Consider the following 19,002-nt stretch of genomic DNA (forward strand, 5'->3'; position numbering starts at 1 on the left):
AGGAGCTGCAGACAAGGAGGCAGGAGCCGCCTGGAATCGTCAGCATCTGATCACCTAAGACCTCCATTCTTAGCCGAGCCCACTTTTGCTCTAAGGAGAAAGCCGAGCGCTCTTTGGTTGTATATGGGAAGGCACACGGTCCTCCCTGGCATGCTGCATGCCCTGCATACTGACTTCTTCAGCTTGAGCCAGCCTGCAGTCCTCCTCTGGCATAGAGCCGGGCTTTGGCAGACCGATGCCCAGCATTTTGGCAGCAGGGCTGAGAGAGAACTTAGCAGAGAGGAGAGACCCGGAGCCTCCCGACTGCGTTCCTGCTCCTGGTTCCCATTGTCCCGGCCCCTGCACCCTCCCGTCCTGCTGGTGAAACGGCTAGATGCCAAAACACCTCTCCTCTGGTCCAAGCTGGTGAGTCGGGTCCCTCTGGGTACCATTCCCTAGCGTCCCAAGCAAGGCAAGCGCAGGAGGGCTCAGGGCGAGCAGCTTGCCTCCTACACCCACAGTGAGGCTTAGTCAGAGAATCCAGGGCACCGCCTCTTTCCAGACGCTGCCAAGCCAGACCTTGGCGTGTGGATACTGCGGACCCCATGGTCAGACCGTGGATGGTTCCAAATGTCAGAACGCCCCCCCACACCCCTTCTCTAGGATCAACTCCACTGGCTTCCTTGTCAGCTCCACCTGCTTTTTGTTCCTTTCCTTTTGGAAAAACAGGAACGAACATTAAAGACGATAGATATGCCTTAAATTTCCACCCTCCTGACAGCAGCCACGGGCCTCCAGAGAGTCCCGAGCTAGGACTCGCGTTTCAAGTGCAAGTTTTACAAAACTTCTGTTTACACACAGCTTTCAAAGAGCTCGTCAGCTTCACGTTCTGAAAATCCCCATCCCTCCCTTTTCTCACCTCCTTTGAACTTGGCCAACATCTCCCGCAGGAGATCTGAGTGTGAGCCTTCTGCCTTTCTGAAATTTGTTTGCTTGCCTGTTTTTCGCTTTCATCTCTCCCACAAGGATTCTAGGCGGCTAACAGCAAAGTACACACACACACAGAATGGCTAATAAAATAAAAGCAGGAGACCCTTGATGTCTGTGATTTCAAATTCCCAGTTTCAGCTCTTCTTTAATAATGATGCTGCAGATGAGTGATGTAAGAGAATTTTGAAATCCCTTGAAATTCGAGCCACTTGGCCCCAGCCCTTTCTTGGGAAGCAGGACAGTCTGCATACTCCAGAGTCAGTAAAGCATCATAGGCTCACCCCACTCTCTCCCCGAGGCCAGTGGCACCATTTAGGGTACAGCTGGGGTGGCAGGCATCCAGTGCAACTCACTGCCTGCCTGGCTCTGGAAGCCTCATCCAAGGCTGTGCTGATGCCAAAGGGGATGTGGGTGGGGAGGGGTAGGTGTGCTGATACGTTTCTGTGGGTCCTTCTGCTTCTAGTGTGTTTGATAATCAGATGCAACTTTAAGAATTTCTATAAATGGAGAGGGTATGGAGAAAAGGGAACCCTCCTATGCTGTTGGTAGGAATGTAAACTGGTGCAGCCACTGGGGTGAATAGTGTGGAGTTTCCTCCAAAATCTAAAAATGGAGCTGCCATATGCTCCATCAACAGATAAATGGATCAAGAAGATGTGGTATATACTTATACAATGGAATATTACTCAGTCATAAAAAAGAATGAAATAATGCCATTTGCAGCAACATGGATGGACTTAGAGATGATCATATTGAGTGAAGTCAGACAGAGAAAGACAAATACCGTATGATATCACTTATATGTAGAAACAAAAATATCACACCAATGAACTTGTTTATGACACAGAGACAGACTCACAAAGAAAACAAACTTATGGTTACCAAGGGGGAAATAAAAAACAAAAGAATTTCTAAACGGCAAATCTCTGCAGGCCTCCCTCCCAAACAGAAGGCTCCCAAAGCGCCCCCCCCCCCATCTGGGTCAGGGATTTCACGCCACTTCCCAGGTGATAAGCTAGCCTGTTACTGATCCATGGAGGCTGGCAAAAGACATGACGCTCCTGGGTCAGAGACCAAGGACTCTGCTACTTATGGCACAGACAGCAGTGTGAGCAGCACATTGGCATCTGTGTCCCAAGCCCCGGAGTCACACGGGGCCATGCCAAGGAACCCAGGGGAAGCTGTCCACTCAGCGGGCTTGTATCAAAGCTGGGGATCGCTGGGCTTGAGGCGGTCACCGCTCTAGAGAGCGTGTGAGCAGCCTGCTCTTTGTCCAGAGGGAGACAGTATCTCACCTCTCAAGAGCACCTGCTGCAAACACAACCCTGAAAAATGTTCTACATAAAAAGCATCGGGGCCTTGCGTTCAGCCACCCATGACAGATCGTCCCTCTCAACAACTTTCCTGTTAAGCATCTGGGGTGGGAGTTCCTGGGAGGCTCTCCCCAGGACAGCAGAGGGGGGTCTAGGCTCTGGGTCTGTGACTTTCACATCCCCAGCCCAGCCCTCCGACCGCTGACCTGTCATCTAAGAGCAATGATGGTGGCTTCAGTTTCCTCTGCTCCTACCTTTTCAGTGACCTATTCCCTTCATAAATCCTACCCTCTCCCAGCCTGCTCTCTTCCCATTACTCTCCTATTCTTTCTTCCTCCTACACAAGCTTACTTTCAGAAAATGATTGATAAGGCTTAATGATTCTTTGAAAATTTGCCTCTAAGTAATATTAGGCCAAAAAAAGACCCTGAATCTAATCAGTGCATTTGGACCTCAGGAAAGATATTAGGGAGCCAGTTCCCGCGTATGACATGGAAATATTACCAAGAAGTTGACCATCTAGTCCACCTTTGAAAAGCCTAGAAAAGCCTGGTGTCAGAGCTTGTGGCTCTGACAGCAGCCCCCTCTAGTGGCCGGCTATGGGAATGGTCACCGTTCTTGCTCTGGGATTGGACTTGGATGTTCTACTAGTCCAATGCTGGCTCCCGGCACCTGTCTAACCCTTTAAACAGTCATAGCCATGAAGTGAGACATTATTTTGCCCTCGTGGTCATCATCTGATGTCTGGATGGGGAGAACCTCACTCTCTCAGTTCAGGAGCCCACATCTCTCGACTAAGCTCCGTCATTAGCTGGGGCACCTCTGAGCCTCAGTTTCCTTACCTGTAAAATGGGATTAATGATGCCTGGTGTCTATCTCCCATAAGACTATTGTGAGGACCAAAAGAGACCATAAGGGTCAAGGGAGGTGAAAGCTCTTTGAAAACTGCATCCGTAAATAAATGTAGTGATGGGTCTGGAATCTTGTCTCATATAGGAGCCACGAGCCACCTGTGACTATTCAAAGTTATAAACCAATTAAAATGAAATAGAGATGAAAATTCAGTGCTTCAATCACACTATCTGCATTTCAAGTGCTCCATAGTCATGTGTGGCTAGTGGCTACTGTATCACGGAGCACAGATTCAGAATATTTCTCTCATCGCGGAGCGTTCTGCTGGACAGCCCTGCCCCTGGAGAACTGATTTGAAAAACAAGCTTTACGTTCCCCAATTCCGCTCTGCCCTTGAAGAAGAAAGCACTCATGTATCACTTGGGGGGTACAATTGAGCTTGGCATGGATTCATTTGTTTTGTGTGTGTTTGTGTCCCTTACAAACACATGCATGTGTGCGCGCGCGCACACACACACATCCCATGAGAGAAGAGGGAGAGAGAACCTGCCGTGTCTGCCAAGCACTATGCTAAGCTCATTGTCCTACCAGGAAGAGGGCATGGGTTGTTGAAATTATTTCTGCATCAGGGTCTCTGGATAAAGGACTGGGAGCAGTGCAAGGAAATTCATTCGCATCTCCACCTCCTACCTCACAAACACACAACTGAAGTAGCTCCTGTAGCCTCAAGGAAGACTGTCCTGCTCTCACCACACTAGGCTGTGAGCCTCCTATTCCCTCCCATATTCCTCTGTTCTCCCTTTTCATTGCAGTTATCGTACTGCATTGCAGCTTGCCTGTTTGATTGTTTTCTGTTAAAATGTAAGCTTTCTGGGTAGGGACCAGGTCTGTCGTAGACACTTTTGCAGTTCCAGTCTCCTATACAGGGCCTGGCCCATAGGCAGTAGATGCTTACAAACAGTTAGTTAATATGTGCTATATACGGATGGGAGGATTTCTTTGTTCCTTCATTTGGGATCCTGTATTCCTCTGCCTAAAGCCCTCAGTTATGGAAATGCTGGAGGTTTTTTTATGCTGGGTCACCAAATCCTTTGGCCATAGCCTTTGCCCTAAAAAGGCAGAACAAGTTGAATGGGAAAGGCACAACTTGATTTTTGTTTCTGGCGATTCAGTTGGTGAAGACCATGAAAATGCTGGATGAAATTTAAAAAGTCATGTTTTTAAAAACATTGCTGATTCACACAAATTCTCATTTGATGATAAACAGAATTTGGTACATCAATGCAATAGAATGTTATTTAGCAATTAAAAGAAATGAAGGATTCATATAAGGATGGTGAACCTTGAAAGCAATCTCCTAAGTGAAGGAAACCAGTCATCAAATGCCACATATTACATGATTTCATTTATATAAAATACCCAGAAAAGGCAAATCTAAAAAAGTAGAGCAGTGGTTGCCTGAGGCTGTGGGAAGGGAGGTGTTAACTGCTAATGGGCACAGGATTTCTCTTTGGGGCAATAGAAATGCTCTAAAATTAGACCACAGTGGTGGTTGCACATCTTTGTGAATATACTGAAAACCTGGCTTCTCTGATGAATTCTATCAAAGCTTAAAGAAGTAATTAATACCAAGCCTTTACAAACTCTTCAAAAAAAAAAGGAGAGGACACTTTCCAGCTCATTCCATTTGGCCCATATTACCCTGATACCGAAACCAGCAAAGTAATTACAGAAAAAGAAAACTCTAGGCTAATATCCTTTGTGACTACAGAGCCAAAATCCTCCACAAAATTTTAAAAATACTAAAGCCAGCAACATATAAAAAGGATTATGTACCATAATTAATTTGTCCCAGGATGCAAGGTTGGTTCAACTTCCAAAAGCAATTAATGTCTTATAATAAAAGACAAAAATAGCATGATCATCTTAATAGATGCAGAAAAAGCATTTGACAAACTCCAACACCCTTGCATGACAAAAACACCCAATAAAATAGGAATAGAAGGGGAACTTCCTCAACCTGATAAGGGCAGTTGTCAAAAACCCACAGCTAATATCATACTTAGTGGTAAAAGACTAAATGCTTTCCCCCCAAGTTTGGGGACAAAGAAAAGGATGTCTACCCTCATGACTTTTTATTTTATTTTATTTTATTTTATTTTATTTTATTTTATTTTTTTTTTTGCCATTTCTAGGGCCGCTCCCGCAGCATATGGAGTTCCCAGGCTAGGGGTCGAATCAGAGCTGTAGCCACCAGCCTACGCCAGAGCCACAGCAACGGGGGATCTGAGCCGCACCTGCAACCCCCACCACAGCTCACGGCAACGCCGGATCGTTAACCCACTGAGCAAGGCCAGGGATCGAACCCGCAACCCCATGGTTCCTAGTCGGATTCGTTAACCACTGCGCCACGACGGGGACACCGACCCTCATCACTTCTATTCAATACGGTATTGAAAATTCTAGCCGGGGCAATCATACAAGAAAGAGAAGTAAAAGGCATCCAAATTGGAAGGGAAAAAGGAAGATTATTTTTTATCCACAGATGACATGATTATGTATATCGAATATCCTAAAGAATCCACAGCAACAAGAAAACAACAACAACAAAATAGAATTCATACATAGGTTTAGCAAGGTACAGGCTATAAGATAATTATACAAAAATTGTTTGTATTTCTATACACTAGCAATGAATAATCCAAAAATTAAATTAATAATACAATTCCATTTACAAGAGCATCAAAAAGATAAAAATATTTAGAAATCAATAGAACAAAATTATTATAAGATTTGTCCACTGAAAACTATAAAACATTGCTGAAAGAAATTAAAGTTAGCCTAAATGAATACAAAAACATATGTGTCCACGGAGCACAAGACTTAATATTGTTAAGATGGCAACCTTCCCCCCAATTATTTACAGATTCGGTGTAATCCTTATCAAAATCCTAGTGGCCTTTTTGCAGAAATTGGCAGGCCCATCATAAAATTCTTACAGACATGCAAGAGATCTAGAATAGTACAAACAATCCTGAAAAAGAACAAAGACGGAGGACTCGCAGGTCTCAATTTCAAAACTTACTACAAAGCTACAGTTATCCAGACAGTGTGGTGCTGACATCAAAATAGACATATGGGTCCATGAAATGGAACTGAGAATCTAGAAATAAATCCTCACATCTATGGTTTTGTGTCCTAAGTTCCTGAAATCAGAGCCGAAAGGGTGAAATGGGTATCTCGTTCTTTCTAATGAGCCCCATTCCACCACAACTGGGTTTATGTGAATGAGATGAAAGCACCTAAGGATGGAGGCTGGTTGCCGGGGGAATCAACCTTCAGTTCCACCCTGCCTTCCAGGGAGGGGCGGGGGGCTAGAGGTTGCATGGACCACCAGTGTTCCATGACTTAGTCCATCATGCCTATGCAATGAAGCCTTCATCAAAACCCCAAAGGAGGGGGTTTGAGAGCTTCCAGACTGGGGAAGCAATATGCTTCTCTTTGCTACCTGACCCCACCCTCCATGAGCACAGAAGTTCCTTTGTTCCAGATCCCATGTACCTCTTTATCTGGCTGTTGATTCGTATCATTTATTTTTTATTATTTTCTTTTTAGGGAGGGCTGCACCTGCGGCACATGGAAGTTCCCAGGCCAGGAGGTTGAATTGGAGCCGCCTCTGTGGTCTACCCCGCAGCTTGTGGCAACACCGGATCCTTAACCCACTGAGAGAGACCAGGGATCAAACCCACATTCTCATGGACATTCTGTCGGGTTCTTCACCCGCTGAGCCACAGAGGAATTCCAGGAGGGCAGCCTTGTAGGACTGAGCCCTCAGACTGGAATCCGAAAGGGTCAGAATTGAGTTAAATTGTAGGACATCCAGGTGGTGTTTGGATAATTGCTTGGTGGTGTGTAGAAACTGAAACCACTGCCCCCCCCAGTCCCACCGCCCCTGCGCTCCCCACGTTGGAAGTGGGCCCAGAACTTTTAAAGCATTTAACATATTTCAGAAAGTGGAACACAGCAGCCTCAGACCTAATAAGCTGGGTCTTTGCTGACACAGCAGAGCAGAGGCTGTGAGCAGCTGCCTCCCTGCGCCCTGTCTCCCTCTCTCCCTGAGAGCGGCCCGGTCAGTCCAAATGACAGGCACCTTCTCTCTGAGGTGATGGCATTTGTGGCTCAGAGGGTGAGCCATCGGGTCAGAGAGACCCGGATTCAAACCCTGATTTTGATGTTCCTATGAACTCCGGGCAACTTAATCTCTGCATTTCAGCTTCTGCACCTGTTTGGGGATAATGCTGATCTCCCAGGGTTGCTGCCGGCAACGTGCAACCTGTTTACTCAGATAACCCACATCGGGTTTCCAGCCCAGGCCTGGCACATATGGAGGACTCGGCATATGTCAGGTATTCTTCCTACTCATTTGGCAAATCTGCTTGTAGAGGGACGTGTGCCATAGAAAGGAGGGGGGCGTCAAGAGATGGAAGGGGAGCTCTTGCCTCTCTCTGCTCGATTATCCTGCAGCTACTCAGGAAGAGAGTCTAGGCAGCCTCTTTCTGGCTGCAGGACCTAAAATGGCCCCAGAGAGTCCCATGGCTGTTAAAGGAAGCAAACGCTGGAAGGCTTACTATATATACACTGCTCCTCAGGCCCTCCATACCCCAGGGAATGCCAGTCCCCATTCAATGCTCAGCTTTTAAGAGTATTTTTAAAACTCTCTTTTGAACATATCTGCAGGATGGTGTCTTATCCAGGTGACAAGCTTCTTTATGAATAGATGCAGAAATGGCTACAGCCATGGCATACCTCCTCCTAGCATGGTTCTCTTCATGATCCATCTATTTCTTTGCAACTCAATGACATTTGCTATCAATTAAAGTGCAGTCAATTTATAGTGTGGTGCCAATGTCTGCTGTACAGCCTAATGACCCAGTCATACATATATTCATATGCATTCTTTTTCTCATACTCTCTTCCATCATGTTCTATCCCAAGAGACTGGATATAATTCCCTGTGCTGTACAATAGGTCCACCTTTTTTTTTTTTTTTCTCTTTTTAGGGCCACACCTGTGGCATATGGAAGTTCCCAGGCTGGGGTCGAATCAGAGCTGCAGCTGCCGGACGACACCACAGTCACAGCGACGCTGGATCCGAGCTGCATCTGTGACCTACACCACAGCTCACAGCAACGCGGGATCCTTAACTCCTTGAATGAGGCCAGGGATCGAACCTGCATCCTCATGGATACTAGTCAGATTCATTTCTGCTAAGCCATGGCAGGAACTCCAGTCCACCTATTTTAAAAAATGGTGCTTCTTCTCTCAAGTTTCTTATGGCTCAGAAATGTTGATGCTTTCATTTCATAAGCAATGGCTTCCCAGGCCATCGGAAAATCTCCACAAAAAGGGGGAACTCATCTATTCATTTCTGAACATACAAACAGTGGATTTCTAATACCGATTTCCAATTCCCTGCTCTCTGGGATTTCTGATAGTTGACTGAATGTCACTTAGGTACTGGGAATTGTGCTAGGTCTGGGTACACCAAGATGAGCTTGCCAGATGGAGCTTCTGATCCAGTTGGGGCTACAGACCCTTACATAGGTAATTATGAGGCAGGGGGTGGAGGCGGGTGGGGGTGACATGAAAGAATGGGACAAGAGTGGGTGTTGTCTGGTTAACTAGAAGAGGTCTTCGCCCAGAGTCAGGGCAGAAGGAGGTATAGGATAGGGTGGGATTGGGAAGAAGCTGCTGGCTTCTTGGGAAGAAGATGCTGAGATGGAGTTTGGGATGTGAGATGGTCTGTAGGGTCGATTCCTGGGAAGGGAAGATGAAGGAGGCAGGACTGGGCCAAGGAAGAAATCCACCTGCCATGTAGTCTGTCAGCCTTGTCAACCAGGTGTGGGGCTCTGGAGAGAAGGCAGCCTGTCACAGGGTCCCTAGAGGGGCTGACACTGCTGGGCCTGCCCTGCCCCCACCTTACTCAGTAATTGGACCTGGAGGCTGTGTGGACGGTAGCAGTGCTGCCTTCGCATGCACTGCTCACAACAGGGCAGCGAGAGCTTTCCTGGAGAGGGATCTGGGCCTCCCAGGGTCCTGACCACCTCAGAGGATCTGGGTGTCCCAGTGTCATGTCCCCTAGAGTGGATATTCTAGGGGAGTGAGAACAGGAAGAGCAACTAGCCTGTGCAAAAGCTTGGAGGAATCAGTCGGGTTTCAGAGTGACTGAAACGGGCCATGCTCCGGTGAGGTGTGGGGGTGCAGCGTGCAGGCATCAGACTGGAAAAGTGGGAGGGGGCCTCGTGGCCACATCCGTGGGCTCCAGACTTCATCCTGATTTGTGAAGATGCACTTACAGGTGAGAGATAGGATGCCCCCAGTGGCTCCTACACCTAATGGTAGGCTGGGCCTTCAGTGGAGACAAAGAAGAGAAAAACAACACAGTAGGAGGAAAACCAGAAGAGAATGGTGTTCCAGCAGCCAAAATTAAATGTGTGGAGTTCCCGTTGTGGCTCAGCGGTTTAAGAACCCGACATAGTGTCTATGAGGATGCCGGGTCGATCCCTGGCCTTGATCAGTGGGTTAAGGATCCGGTGTTGCCATGGCTGTGGTGTAGGCTGGCTGCTGCAGCTCTGATTCCCACCCAGCCCCAGGAATTTCCATATGCCGTGGGGTACGGCCATAAAAAAGAAATTTAAAGAAAAGATTGGATGTGTTTTAGAAGGATCCCTGTGGCCATTATTTACAGATGATTAGAGTCAAGGTCAGGTGTGCTTTTAAAAATTCTAAATACAAAAAGGAATATATATATATATATATATGTATAACTGATTTATGTATTTACATTGCTGTACTCCTGAAATTAATGCAACTTTGTAAGTCACATATATGCCAGTTTAAGAAAGAAACAAAGCATTATGCCCACAAAAAAAGATGAAAATTCATTGAACTAATAGTTGAATTAAAGTATTATTTGCTATAAAAAATAAAATAAACAAAATTCTAAATTCTGACAGCAAGAGCAAAAAAGTAGCCTGAAGCGGGAGCATTTCTGTCTGCCTCACTGTTTCACTGATGTCACTGAGGAATAGGTTATGCCTGCAGGAATAAGAGACCCCTAGCCATTAAACTACTCTTCCATGACTCTTTCAAAAGAATCCTTGATCTTATATTTCTCTTTGTTCCTTTCAAATATAATTTTGCTACAGTGAACCCATTTAGAGATGGTTATAACTATGGAAAACAAGGACTAGAGAGTGGCTCAGGCTTCTTTGGCTTTAAACCTCCAATAATTTGTTAATTCACATGAAACAGTAGCAATGATGCTTTTATGGGTCTTTCCAATTTTCAAACTATGTTCAAAATCCCCATGCAGTGAAGATGGAAACTGTTAAGGTGAAATATGGGGACAAAGTTACATTTTATTGAAAGGAAAAAAGTGGGTTTTGTTTGTTTGTTTGTTTGTTTGTTTTTTAGCTCCAGCTGCTGCATTAAAGAATATTTGATGCCCAGGAAAGAAAAAGGCTCCTGGAAAATGGGGCAGTGGAAACTTCTCCCACTGTAGCTGCAGCAGGCACTTTGGGTGAGCATACTTGTAGGCATTTTGTGGGAGGCAGTTTTCAAAAGCATTATTCATTCATTCCATAAATATTTATGGAGCACTTGGAGCTCCCTTCGGAGCTCAGTGGATAATGAACCCAACTAGGATCCATGAGGATTCGGGTTCAATCCCTGTCATGGCTCAGTGGGTTAAGGATCTGGCGTTGGCGTGAACTGTGGTATGGGTCACAGATGAGGCTCAGATCCCACACTGCTGTGGCTGTGGTGTAGGCCAGCAGCTGTAGCTCAGATTTGACCTGGGAACTTCCATATGCTGCAGGTGCGACCCTAAAAAGGCAATATATATATATATATTTTTATATGTATTATGGAGCACTTATTATTATTTTTTTTTTTGGCTTTTTGCCTTTTCTAGGGCCTCTTCCACGGCATGTGGAGGTTCCCAGGCTAGGGGTCTAATCGGAGCTGTAGCCACTGGCCTACACCAGAGCCACAGCAATGTGGGATCCGAGCCATGTCTGCAACCTACACCACAGCTCAGGGCAACGCCAGATCCTTAACCCACTGAACAAGGCCAGGGATTGAACCCGCAGCCTCATGGTTCCTAGTCAGATTCGTTAACCACTGTGCCACGATGGGAACTCATATATTATGGAGCACCTATTTTGATCCAGCCACTGGGCAAGGCACTAGGATGGTTAAAGGCACTAGCATCTCTGACATTCCTTTTTAATGCGTGACTCTGAGCAGGTGCAAAGGGGAACAGAGGAGCCAAAGCACTTCAAGTCTGTGCCCATGAAAGCACTGACATAGCTAAGACAGTGAATCTGGGAGCACCCTGAGATGAAAACCGTCTCCAGCAGCAGTGCCACCATGACTCAAGGAAGTCATCTCTGCGGTGTCCTGATATGTTCCAGGATGGAATCCGGACTGGTGAAGGTGACCCATAAACAGGACAGTGGAGGGAAAGAGTGCAGACCTGGACAGGCCACCCTCGCCACTTGCCTCGCCCATCACAGGGATTCTCCTAAGACCCAGTGTCCGGCCAGCTGCTGGTGCTCTGTGGATGATGCTGGTATATCCTAATAATAATGGGTAATGGCTGGAATTCCCTGGTGGCCTAGCGGTTAAGGATACAGTGTTGTCACTGCTGTGGCACAGGTTTAATCCCTGGCCTGGGAACTTCTTTATGCTGTGGGTGTGGCCAAAAAAAAAAAAAAAATGATGGGTAATAGATGACCCTGCTAAGAGCTACACAACCACTGTCATGCTTTTCTTCACGGCAACCCTACGCAGGGCTCACCCTCACTCTTCCCATTTTGGGGAGCAGGAAACCACGACCTGGGCAGGGAGTCACTTGCCTAAGGAGATGCGATGGCAGAGCAGATCCTCAGCTCAGGCCTCCCTGATCCCCAAGCTGTGCTCTGAGCCTCCAAGCCGTTTCCAACCCAGACTTAAAACCCAGCCACACTCACTCCGTAATCTGTGTTTGCTTCTGCTCCATTCATCTTTTTGCAGTTCTTATGATATCCTGAATTAAAAGAGCCTTTCAGGAGTCGTGGCGCAGTGGAAATTAATCTAACTAGTATCCATGAGGATCCATGAGAATAGACCCCAGGCCTTGCTCAGTGGGTCGGGGATCCGGTGTTGCCATGAGCTGTGGTGTAGATCGCAGACACGGCTTGGATCCCGAGTTGCTGCAGCTGTGGCATAGGCCAGCAGCTGTAGCTCCGATTTGACCCCTAGCCTGGGAACTTCCATGTGCTGCAGGTGCGGCCCTAAAAAGCAGACAAAAAAGGAAAAAAGAGCTTTTCAGGCACAAGTCAGGAAAAGTTTCTGGCAGGATGGACCAATAGCTGGAGACACAGACCAAACAGCTTGGGTCACCAACCAGTAACTGGAGCCACCTTTCCAGAGCTAAGAGAGAAGCCTCGGACAAGGTGAACAGTGCCCCTTTCAGAACGATCTGGAACAAAGCCTTTTTTGTCACTTCCACATACAGTTTGGTCTTCCCAAGACTTTAGGAGGAGTGATAGCCACATATGCTGAAGCCTAGAAAATAAATTCCACTGCCAGCAAATGTTGGAGCTGGGATGCAAGGCCCTGTCTTGCTTCTAGCACTGCTCCTTCTGCACTTAGCGAATAGCAGGTGCCTGCCTTTTAAACGTGTTCCATCTGGAGAGAAAATCCCTAGCTGTGCACATGTGTAGCTGGCCAGGCGGGCTTTTTCTCTCATTCTTTGTCTCCTCTAAATCTTGGAGATGAAGAACTGGTAGTTTCTCCTGAATGGGAGCATGAAGGAAGCTTAGAATGTCAATGTAAACAAGATAGTCACAGACCCTTGTTCATAGAACAGAGATCCTCAACATGGGGCAGTTTTGTGCCTCTTCATCCCAAGGGATATCTGGAATGTCTGCAGACATTTGTGATTATCATGATTTGGGAAGGGGTTGCTACAGGGATGCTGTCAATATCCTATAATGCGTAGGAGAGCCCCCCAAGTGAAGAATCATCTGGCCCAAAATGTAGACAGTGTTGAGGTTGAGAAGACTTGTCATTGAGCATAAAGTCTATGAGAATTAAATATAGTTAAAGAATAATTAGCATTATGATAGAGGAAGCTCAAAATACTGTAGGAACCTATACTATGAGGACTTAACCCAGAGATAAAGGCAGGTCTCTGAGAAGAGGGGATGTTTACACTGAATCCCCGAGGATGAGTGGAGATGGGAGACCCAGAAAACCGGGCAGAGGAAGACCTGGGGGAGAAACAGATCGCTCTTGGGGAATTGAGAGATACTTAGCGTGGCTGGAGGGGTCTGAAAGTGGAAGCCACAGAAAATGAGTCACGAAGGTTCTGGTAAGAAACCCCATTGATAATACCGTTGGTGTCTACCAGGCGCCATGCCCTGCTCCCATGCTGACAAGTCCTGCCTGAACAACTCGCAACACTACCTTTGAGGAGCTCCTAGGTATGGAAGAGGTTAGAAAAGAAAACAAAACAAAACCTACAACACAAAATGAACAGAAAGCCTTCTGACTTAAAATGATCAGTTATACTTCTCTCAAGGTACCATGGTTACCATGGTGACCAGAGGCCAGTGAAAGAGATCCCCCCACTGCTTTCCCATTTCCCACCCTCTGAATTCCCTCAGCACATCTCCATCACCTATGGATGTCTCAGGGGCACTCTCCTACCTAAACACTATCGTCTTTCTGCTTTCTGCGAGTGGGCATCTCTGTGGCCCAGATCTAGCCCCAAGGATGGATAGGGCAGAAGTTGGTACCTCTTGACCTGCCTCCTCCAGGCAAATGAAGGAGGAACTCACTGATGTGCTCTCAATGAATACATAATAAGCATCCTGCTGCCAAGTCTCCTGCGTGTCGTGAGGGTCAATGCCTGTAACAGGGAGAGACTGAGGGGGGAGAGACTGGGTCCAGGGACCGGAGAAAAGAGGCACCACTGATTCCTCTTGTTCAACCCTCTCTTCTGCACTCCTTTCCACAACACATCAAGGCCCATGATAACATACCCCGCATCCCCGCCACCATGATCTGAGGCCCACTGAGGCCCAGGAGGCTGAACTGGAGGCAGAGAGGTACAAGATCTAGGATGGAAAGATGTGATTTTGTTTCCAGGCAGGGCAATCTCCCGAACAAACCATCCCCCTCTGAAACCTGATATCAAGACCTCTGCCCCACCTGCCTTGTGGGATCCTTGTGCAGATCAGATCAGATCAGATCAGGCCAACTGGTATGGAGGTTCTTTCTGCTCAGTATGGGACCAAAAACAGGACAGTGATGATGAGGATGGTAACAATGCCATAAAATTGGAACTGCACAATATATACCTTTCCTCCATGGATGTTCATGGCTTGATGACATTTCTTTTTATGGCTGAGTTACAACCCATTGTATGGATATGCCACCCTTGGTTTATCTATTCACCTATTGAAGGACTTCTTGGCTGCCTCCAAGTTTAGAACGTCTATTAATATTCATGTGCAGGTCTTCTGTGGACCTAAGTTTTCAACTCATTTGGGTAAATCTCCAGGAGCCTGATGACTGCTGGATCATATGGCAAGCTTATGTTTCGTTTTGTAAGAAACTGCCGAATTGTCTTCTAAAAGGCCTGTACCATTTTGCATTCCCACCAGCAATGAATGAGAGTTTCTGTTGTGCCACATTCTTGCAAACATCTGCGGTTGCCATTGTTTTGGATTTAAGCCATTAACTAATAGGTCTGCAGTAGTCTCTTGTTTTAATTTGCAATTCTCTAACAGCTTTTTTTTTCTTATGTTTATATGCCATCTGTGTGTCTTTGTTGGTGAGCTGTATGTTTAGAATTTCGGACCATTTTAAAATTAGATTGTTTTCTTATTGATGAGTTTTCAGAGTTCTTTGAGTATGTTGATAACAGTCTTTTATCAGTTATGCATTTTGAAGAGATTGTCTCCCATTCTGTGCCTGTCTTCACTTTCTGAATCGTGTCTATCAGAAAGCAGTTTTTAAAATTTTAATGAAGTCTAGTGTGTCTGTATTTTCTTTCATGGGTCATACTTTTGATGTTGTATCAAAAAAGCACCTGCCCAATGCACGAGTGCTTAGATTTTTCTCCCATGTTATCTTCGAGAAGTTTAATAGTTTCATATTTTACAAATGTAAAGCCTGTGGTCCGTTTAGAGTTACTTTTTGTGAACGATGTCAAGTCTGTGTCTAGATTCACGGTGCTGCAGGTGGATGTCCATTTGTTCAAAAGACCCTGAAGACCACTTCCCCATTGACTTGTCTTTGCTATTTTGTCAGACATCTGTTGACCGTATGTGTGTGGGTCTCTAGCTGAACTCTCTGTTCTGTTCCATTGATCTAGTTGTCTACTCTTTCACAAATACCATGCTCTCCTATAAGTCTTAAAGTCAGGTAGAGTCAGTCCTCCAACCTTGTTCTTCAGTGCTTGTTCTTCTTCGGTGTTGGTTATTCTGTCTTTTCCCTTTTGATAATGAACTTTGGCATCGGTTTGTTGACAGCCACAGGTAACTTGCTGGGATTTTGATGGTAACTGCATTGAACTTATAGATGAGTTGGGAAGAACCAATATTTTAACATATTTGAGTCTTCCTATCCACAAACATGGAATGTCTCTCCATTCATTTCTTACTTTGATTTCTATTGGCCTTGCTCCTAGTTATCCTAATATAGACCTTCTAGAAAAATTTTTTCAGCCACGCCCACGGCCTGTGGAAGTTTCTGGGCCAGGGATCAAACCCGAGCCACAGCAGTGACCCAAGCCACTGCAGTGACAACACCTGATCCCTAACCTACTGCACTGCAAGAGAACTCCCTAGATCTTCTAAAAATTGTGTTAGATTTATCATTAAATATTTCTATCTGGGGGTGTTAATGTAAATGGTGTTTGGCTTTTAGGTTCTAATTGTTCACTGGCTGGTATGTAGGAAAGCAATTAACTTCATACCCTGAAAGCTTGCTATAATCGTTGGCTAGTTTCAGGAGATTTGTGGTGGATTCTTTGGGATTTTCTACACAGACAATCATATTATACGCAAACAAAAATGGTTTTATTTCTTCCTTTTCTTCCTTCTTAATTTGTATACATGTTATGCCTCTTTTTTTCTTCTTTATTACATTAGCTAGGGCTTCCAGTACAATGCTGAAAGGCAGAGCGAGAGGGTACATCCTTGCCCTGTTTCTGGTCCTTGGAAGAAGGCATTTAGGTTCTCACTATTAAATAGGATGTTAGCACTAGGGTTTTGGTAGATATTCTACTTTTTTTTTTTTTTTTTTTTTTAGGGCCACATCCTCAGCATATGGAAGTTCCCAGGCTACGGATCTAATTAGAGCTGCAGCTGCCAGCCACAGCCACAGCCACAGCCATGTGGGATCAAGCCTCATCTGCGACTTACGCCACAGCTCACAGCAACGCCAGATCCCCAACCCACTGAGGGAGGCCAGGGATTGGACCTATCATCCAATGATACTAGTCAGATTCATTTCTGCTGTGTGGAAATCTACTCCCGTAGAGCTTCTTTTTTTTATTGAATTTTAAAGATTGAAGTATAGTTGATATACAATACAGCAGACAGTCCGTATCAATTTGAGGAGGCTGCCCTCTATGCCTAGTTTGCTGAGACTTTTTATCATGAATAGCTGTGTAATTTTGCCAAATGCTTTTTTGATATGATCATAGGATTTTTCTTCATTAGTTTGCTGATGTGATGTGATGTTATATTAGTTGATTTTAGCATGTTTAATCAGCTTTTTATACATTGTTTGAATTGACTAGCTAATATTTCGTTAAGGATTTTTGCATCTACGTTCATTTTTTAAAAGCTCCACAGGTGAGCCCAATATTGTTTGGTTGGAAGCCACTGACACAGAAATACCCAACCATATATTCTGAGAAGTATGTTTGGGGATATTCGTTGAAGTATTGTTTATAAGAGCTAAATATTGGAAAACATAAATGACCATTAGTAGACAACAAGCTAATTCAACTATGGTATATTCAAACCGGGATACACTGGCAGTTAGAATGGGTGAGGGTTCCCACTGTGGCTCAGCAGTAATGAACCCAACTAATAGCCACGAGGATGCAGGTTCAATCCCTGGCCTTGCTCAGTGGGTTAAGGATTCAGCATTACTGTGAGCTCTGGTCTAAGATGCAGACAAGGCTCAGATTGGATGTTGCTGTGGCTGTGGCTGTGGCTGTGGCTGGCAGCTGTAGCTCGGATTCCACCTCTGGCCTGGGAACTTCCATGTGCTGTGGGTGCAGCCATAAAAAATTAAAAAAAAAAAAGTAGAAAGGGGAGATTTAGTCATACCAATTTGTTAAGGTGTCTGGAAGATTTTTTTTTTTTTTTGGTCTTTTTTGCCATTTCTTGGGCTGCTCCTGCGGCATATGGAGGTTCCCAGGCTAGGGGTTGAATCGGAGCTGTAGCCACCGGCCTACGCCAGAGCCACAGCAACGTGGGATCCGAGCCGCGTCTGCAACCTACACCACAGCTCACGGCAACGCCGGATCGTTAATCCACTGAGCAAGGGGCAGGGATCAAACCCGCAACCTCATGGTTCCTAGTTGGATTCGTTAACCACTGCACCACCACGGGAACTCCCTGGAAGATATTTTTAAAAGAAAAAAAAAAGATATATTGTAAAATAATTACTAGTATAATCCTATTATATTTACCTTTTTAAAACTATATATTTCTCCATGTTTGTAGGTATGTAAGGGCATAGACAAAGGCCTGGAAGGATGCATTATTAAGTGGATTACTCTGGGAAGGAAGTGACATTGAACTGGGGTCAAGGAGGACTTTCTCATTATCTTTATTGCTTAGAATGTTTACAGTGAGTGTATTATAATAGTATTTGTGCACTAAGATGTATTTTCAAAATTAAAATGACACTAAGTCACAAGCTCTATGAAAAGTTGTGAAGACTCTAAAATGAAGAACACATGGTCTCTTTTCTAAAGGGCTCATAATCTGATGGGAGAGATAGACCTACGAGAACAAAAATAAAATATTATTAATATTACGGTAGAAATCTGTACAGGTCACAGTGGGAGCTTAAAAGAGGAAGAATCAGTCCTACCTTTGGGTGGATGGTTGGGGTAAGGAAAGGCACCATGGAGATAGCAACCCACTGAGCCGCATCTTAAAAGATGAGCTGGGTTAAATTAATTAATCCAGGGGCCATTAGACAGAGGTGGCTAATGCTGGGAATGCTAAAGTAAGCAAACCAAAACCTAAGCCTGACAAGCCCTCAAGGTTATGAAACTGAAACTCAAGGACAACCCATCACAAACACCAACTGGGCTTTAAGCTATAGCCAATCAATAATGACCTTTTCTCTATAAAAGTCTCTCTCTGGCTTCTGTTGTTGGAGCACTACTCACCACCCTGGTTTGGCGCTGCCAGATTCAAATCAATCAATCAGTGTTCAATTTTTTTTTTTTTTTTTGTCTTTTTGCCTTTTCTAGGGCCGCACCCATGCTAGGGGTCGGAGGAGGTTCCCAGGCTAAGGGTCCAACTGGAGCTGTAGCTGCTGGCCTACGCCAGAGCCACAGCAAACACGGGATCTGAGCCGTGTCTGTGACCTACACCACAGCTCATGGCAACACCAGATCCTTAACCCACTGAGCCAGGCCAGGGATCGAACCCGCAACCTCATGTTCCTAATCGGATTCATTAACCACTGAGCCACAATGGGAACTCCAAAATAAATTGTTTTTAATATGCCTCATTTTATCTTAACAGTAGAGAGTTGCCTGGCCCTTGAGGTGTGGTTA

At 45.4% G+C, this 19,002-nt stretch overlaps 1 protein-coding gene across 1 annotated transcript; it reads left to right on the forward strand.

Moving 5' to 3' along the window:
• Nucleotides 1-18,132, forward strand: LOC146399811 (uncharacterized). The gene is made up of 5 exons (XM_084975795.1): nt 1-405; nt 7,408-7,540; nt 10,611-10,716; nt 11,445-12,399; nt 16,559-18,132. The coding sequence occupies exons 1-3, from the start codon at nt 124-126 to the stop codon at nt 10,637-10,639; spliced, it is 444 nt and encodes a 147-aa protein (XP_084831921.1). The 5' UTR covers nt 1-123; the 3' UTR covers nt 10,640-10,716; nt 11,445-12,399; nt 16,559-18,132.
• Nucleotides 18,133-19,002: the final 870 nt, after the last annotated feature.

Source organism: Sus scrofa, chromosome 9, assembly GCF_054392235.1.
Source record: "Sus scrofa isolate SSC_HxYL_T2T_F1_AM1 chromosome 9, Sscrofa_HxYL_maternal_Yorkshire_Landrace_v2.0, whole genome shotgun sequence".
NCBI classification, from domain to species: Eukaryota; Metazoa; Chordata; class Mammalia; order Artiodactyla; family Suidae; genus Sus; species Sus scrofa.

What these genes read in the sequence shown, in the direction of transcription:
- LOC146399811 (XM_084975795.1), top strand. Translation starts at nt 124, where the DNA reads ATGGGAAGGCACACGGTCCTCCCTGGCATGCTGCATGCCCTGCATACT. An exon ending in CTCTCCTCTGGTCCAAGCTG is followed by an intron (nt 406 to 7,407) that starts GTGAGTCGGGTC and finishes TCTGCATTTCAG; the next exon opens with CTTCTGCACCTGTTTGGGGA. An exon ending in GAGGACTCGGCATATGTCAG is followed by an intron (nt 7,541 to 10,610) that starts GTATTCTTCCTA and finishes TTTGTTTTTTAG; the next exon opens with CTCCAGCTGCTGCATTAAAG.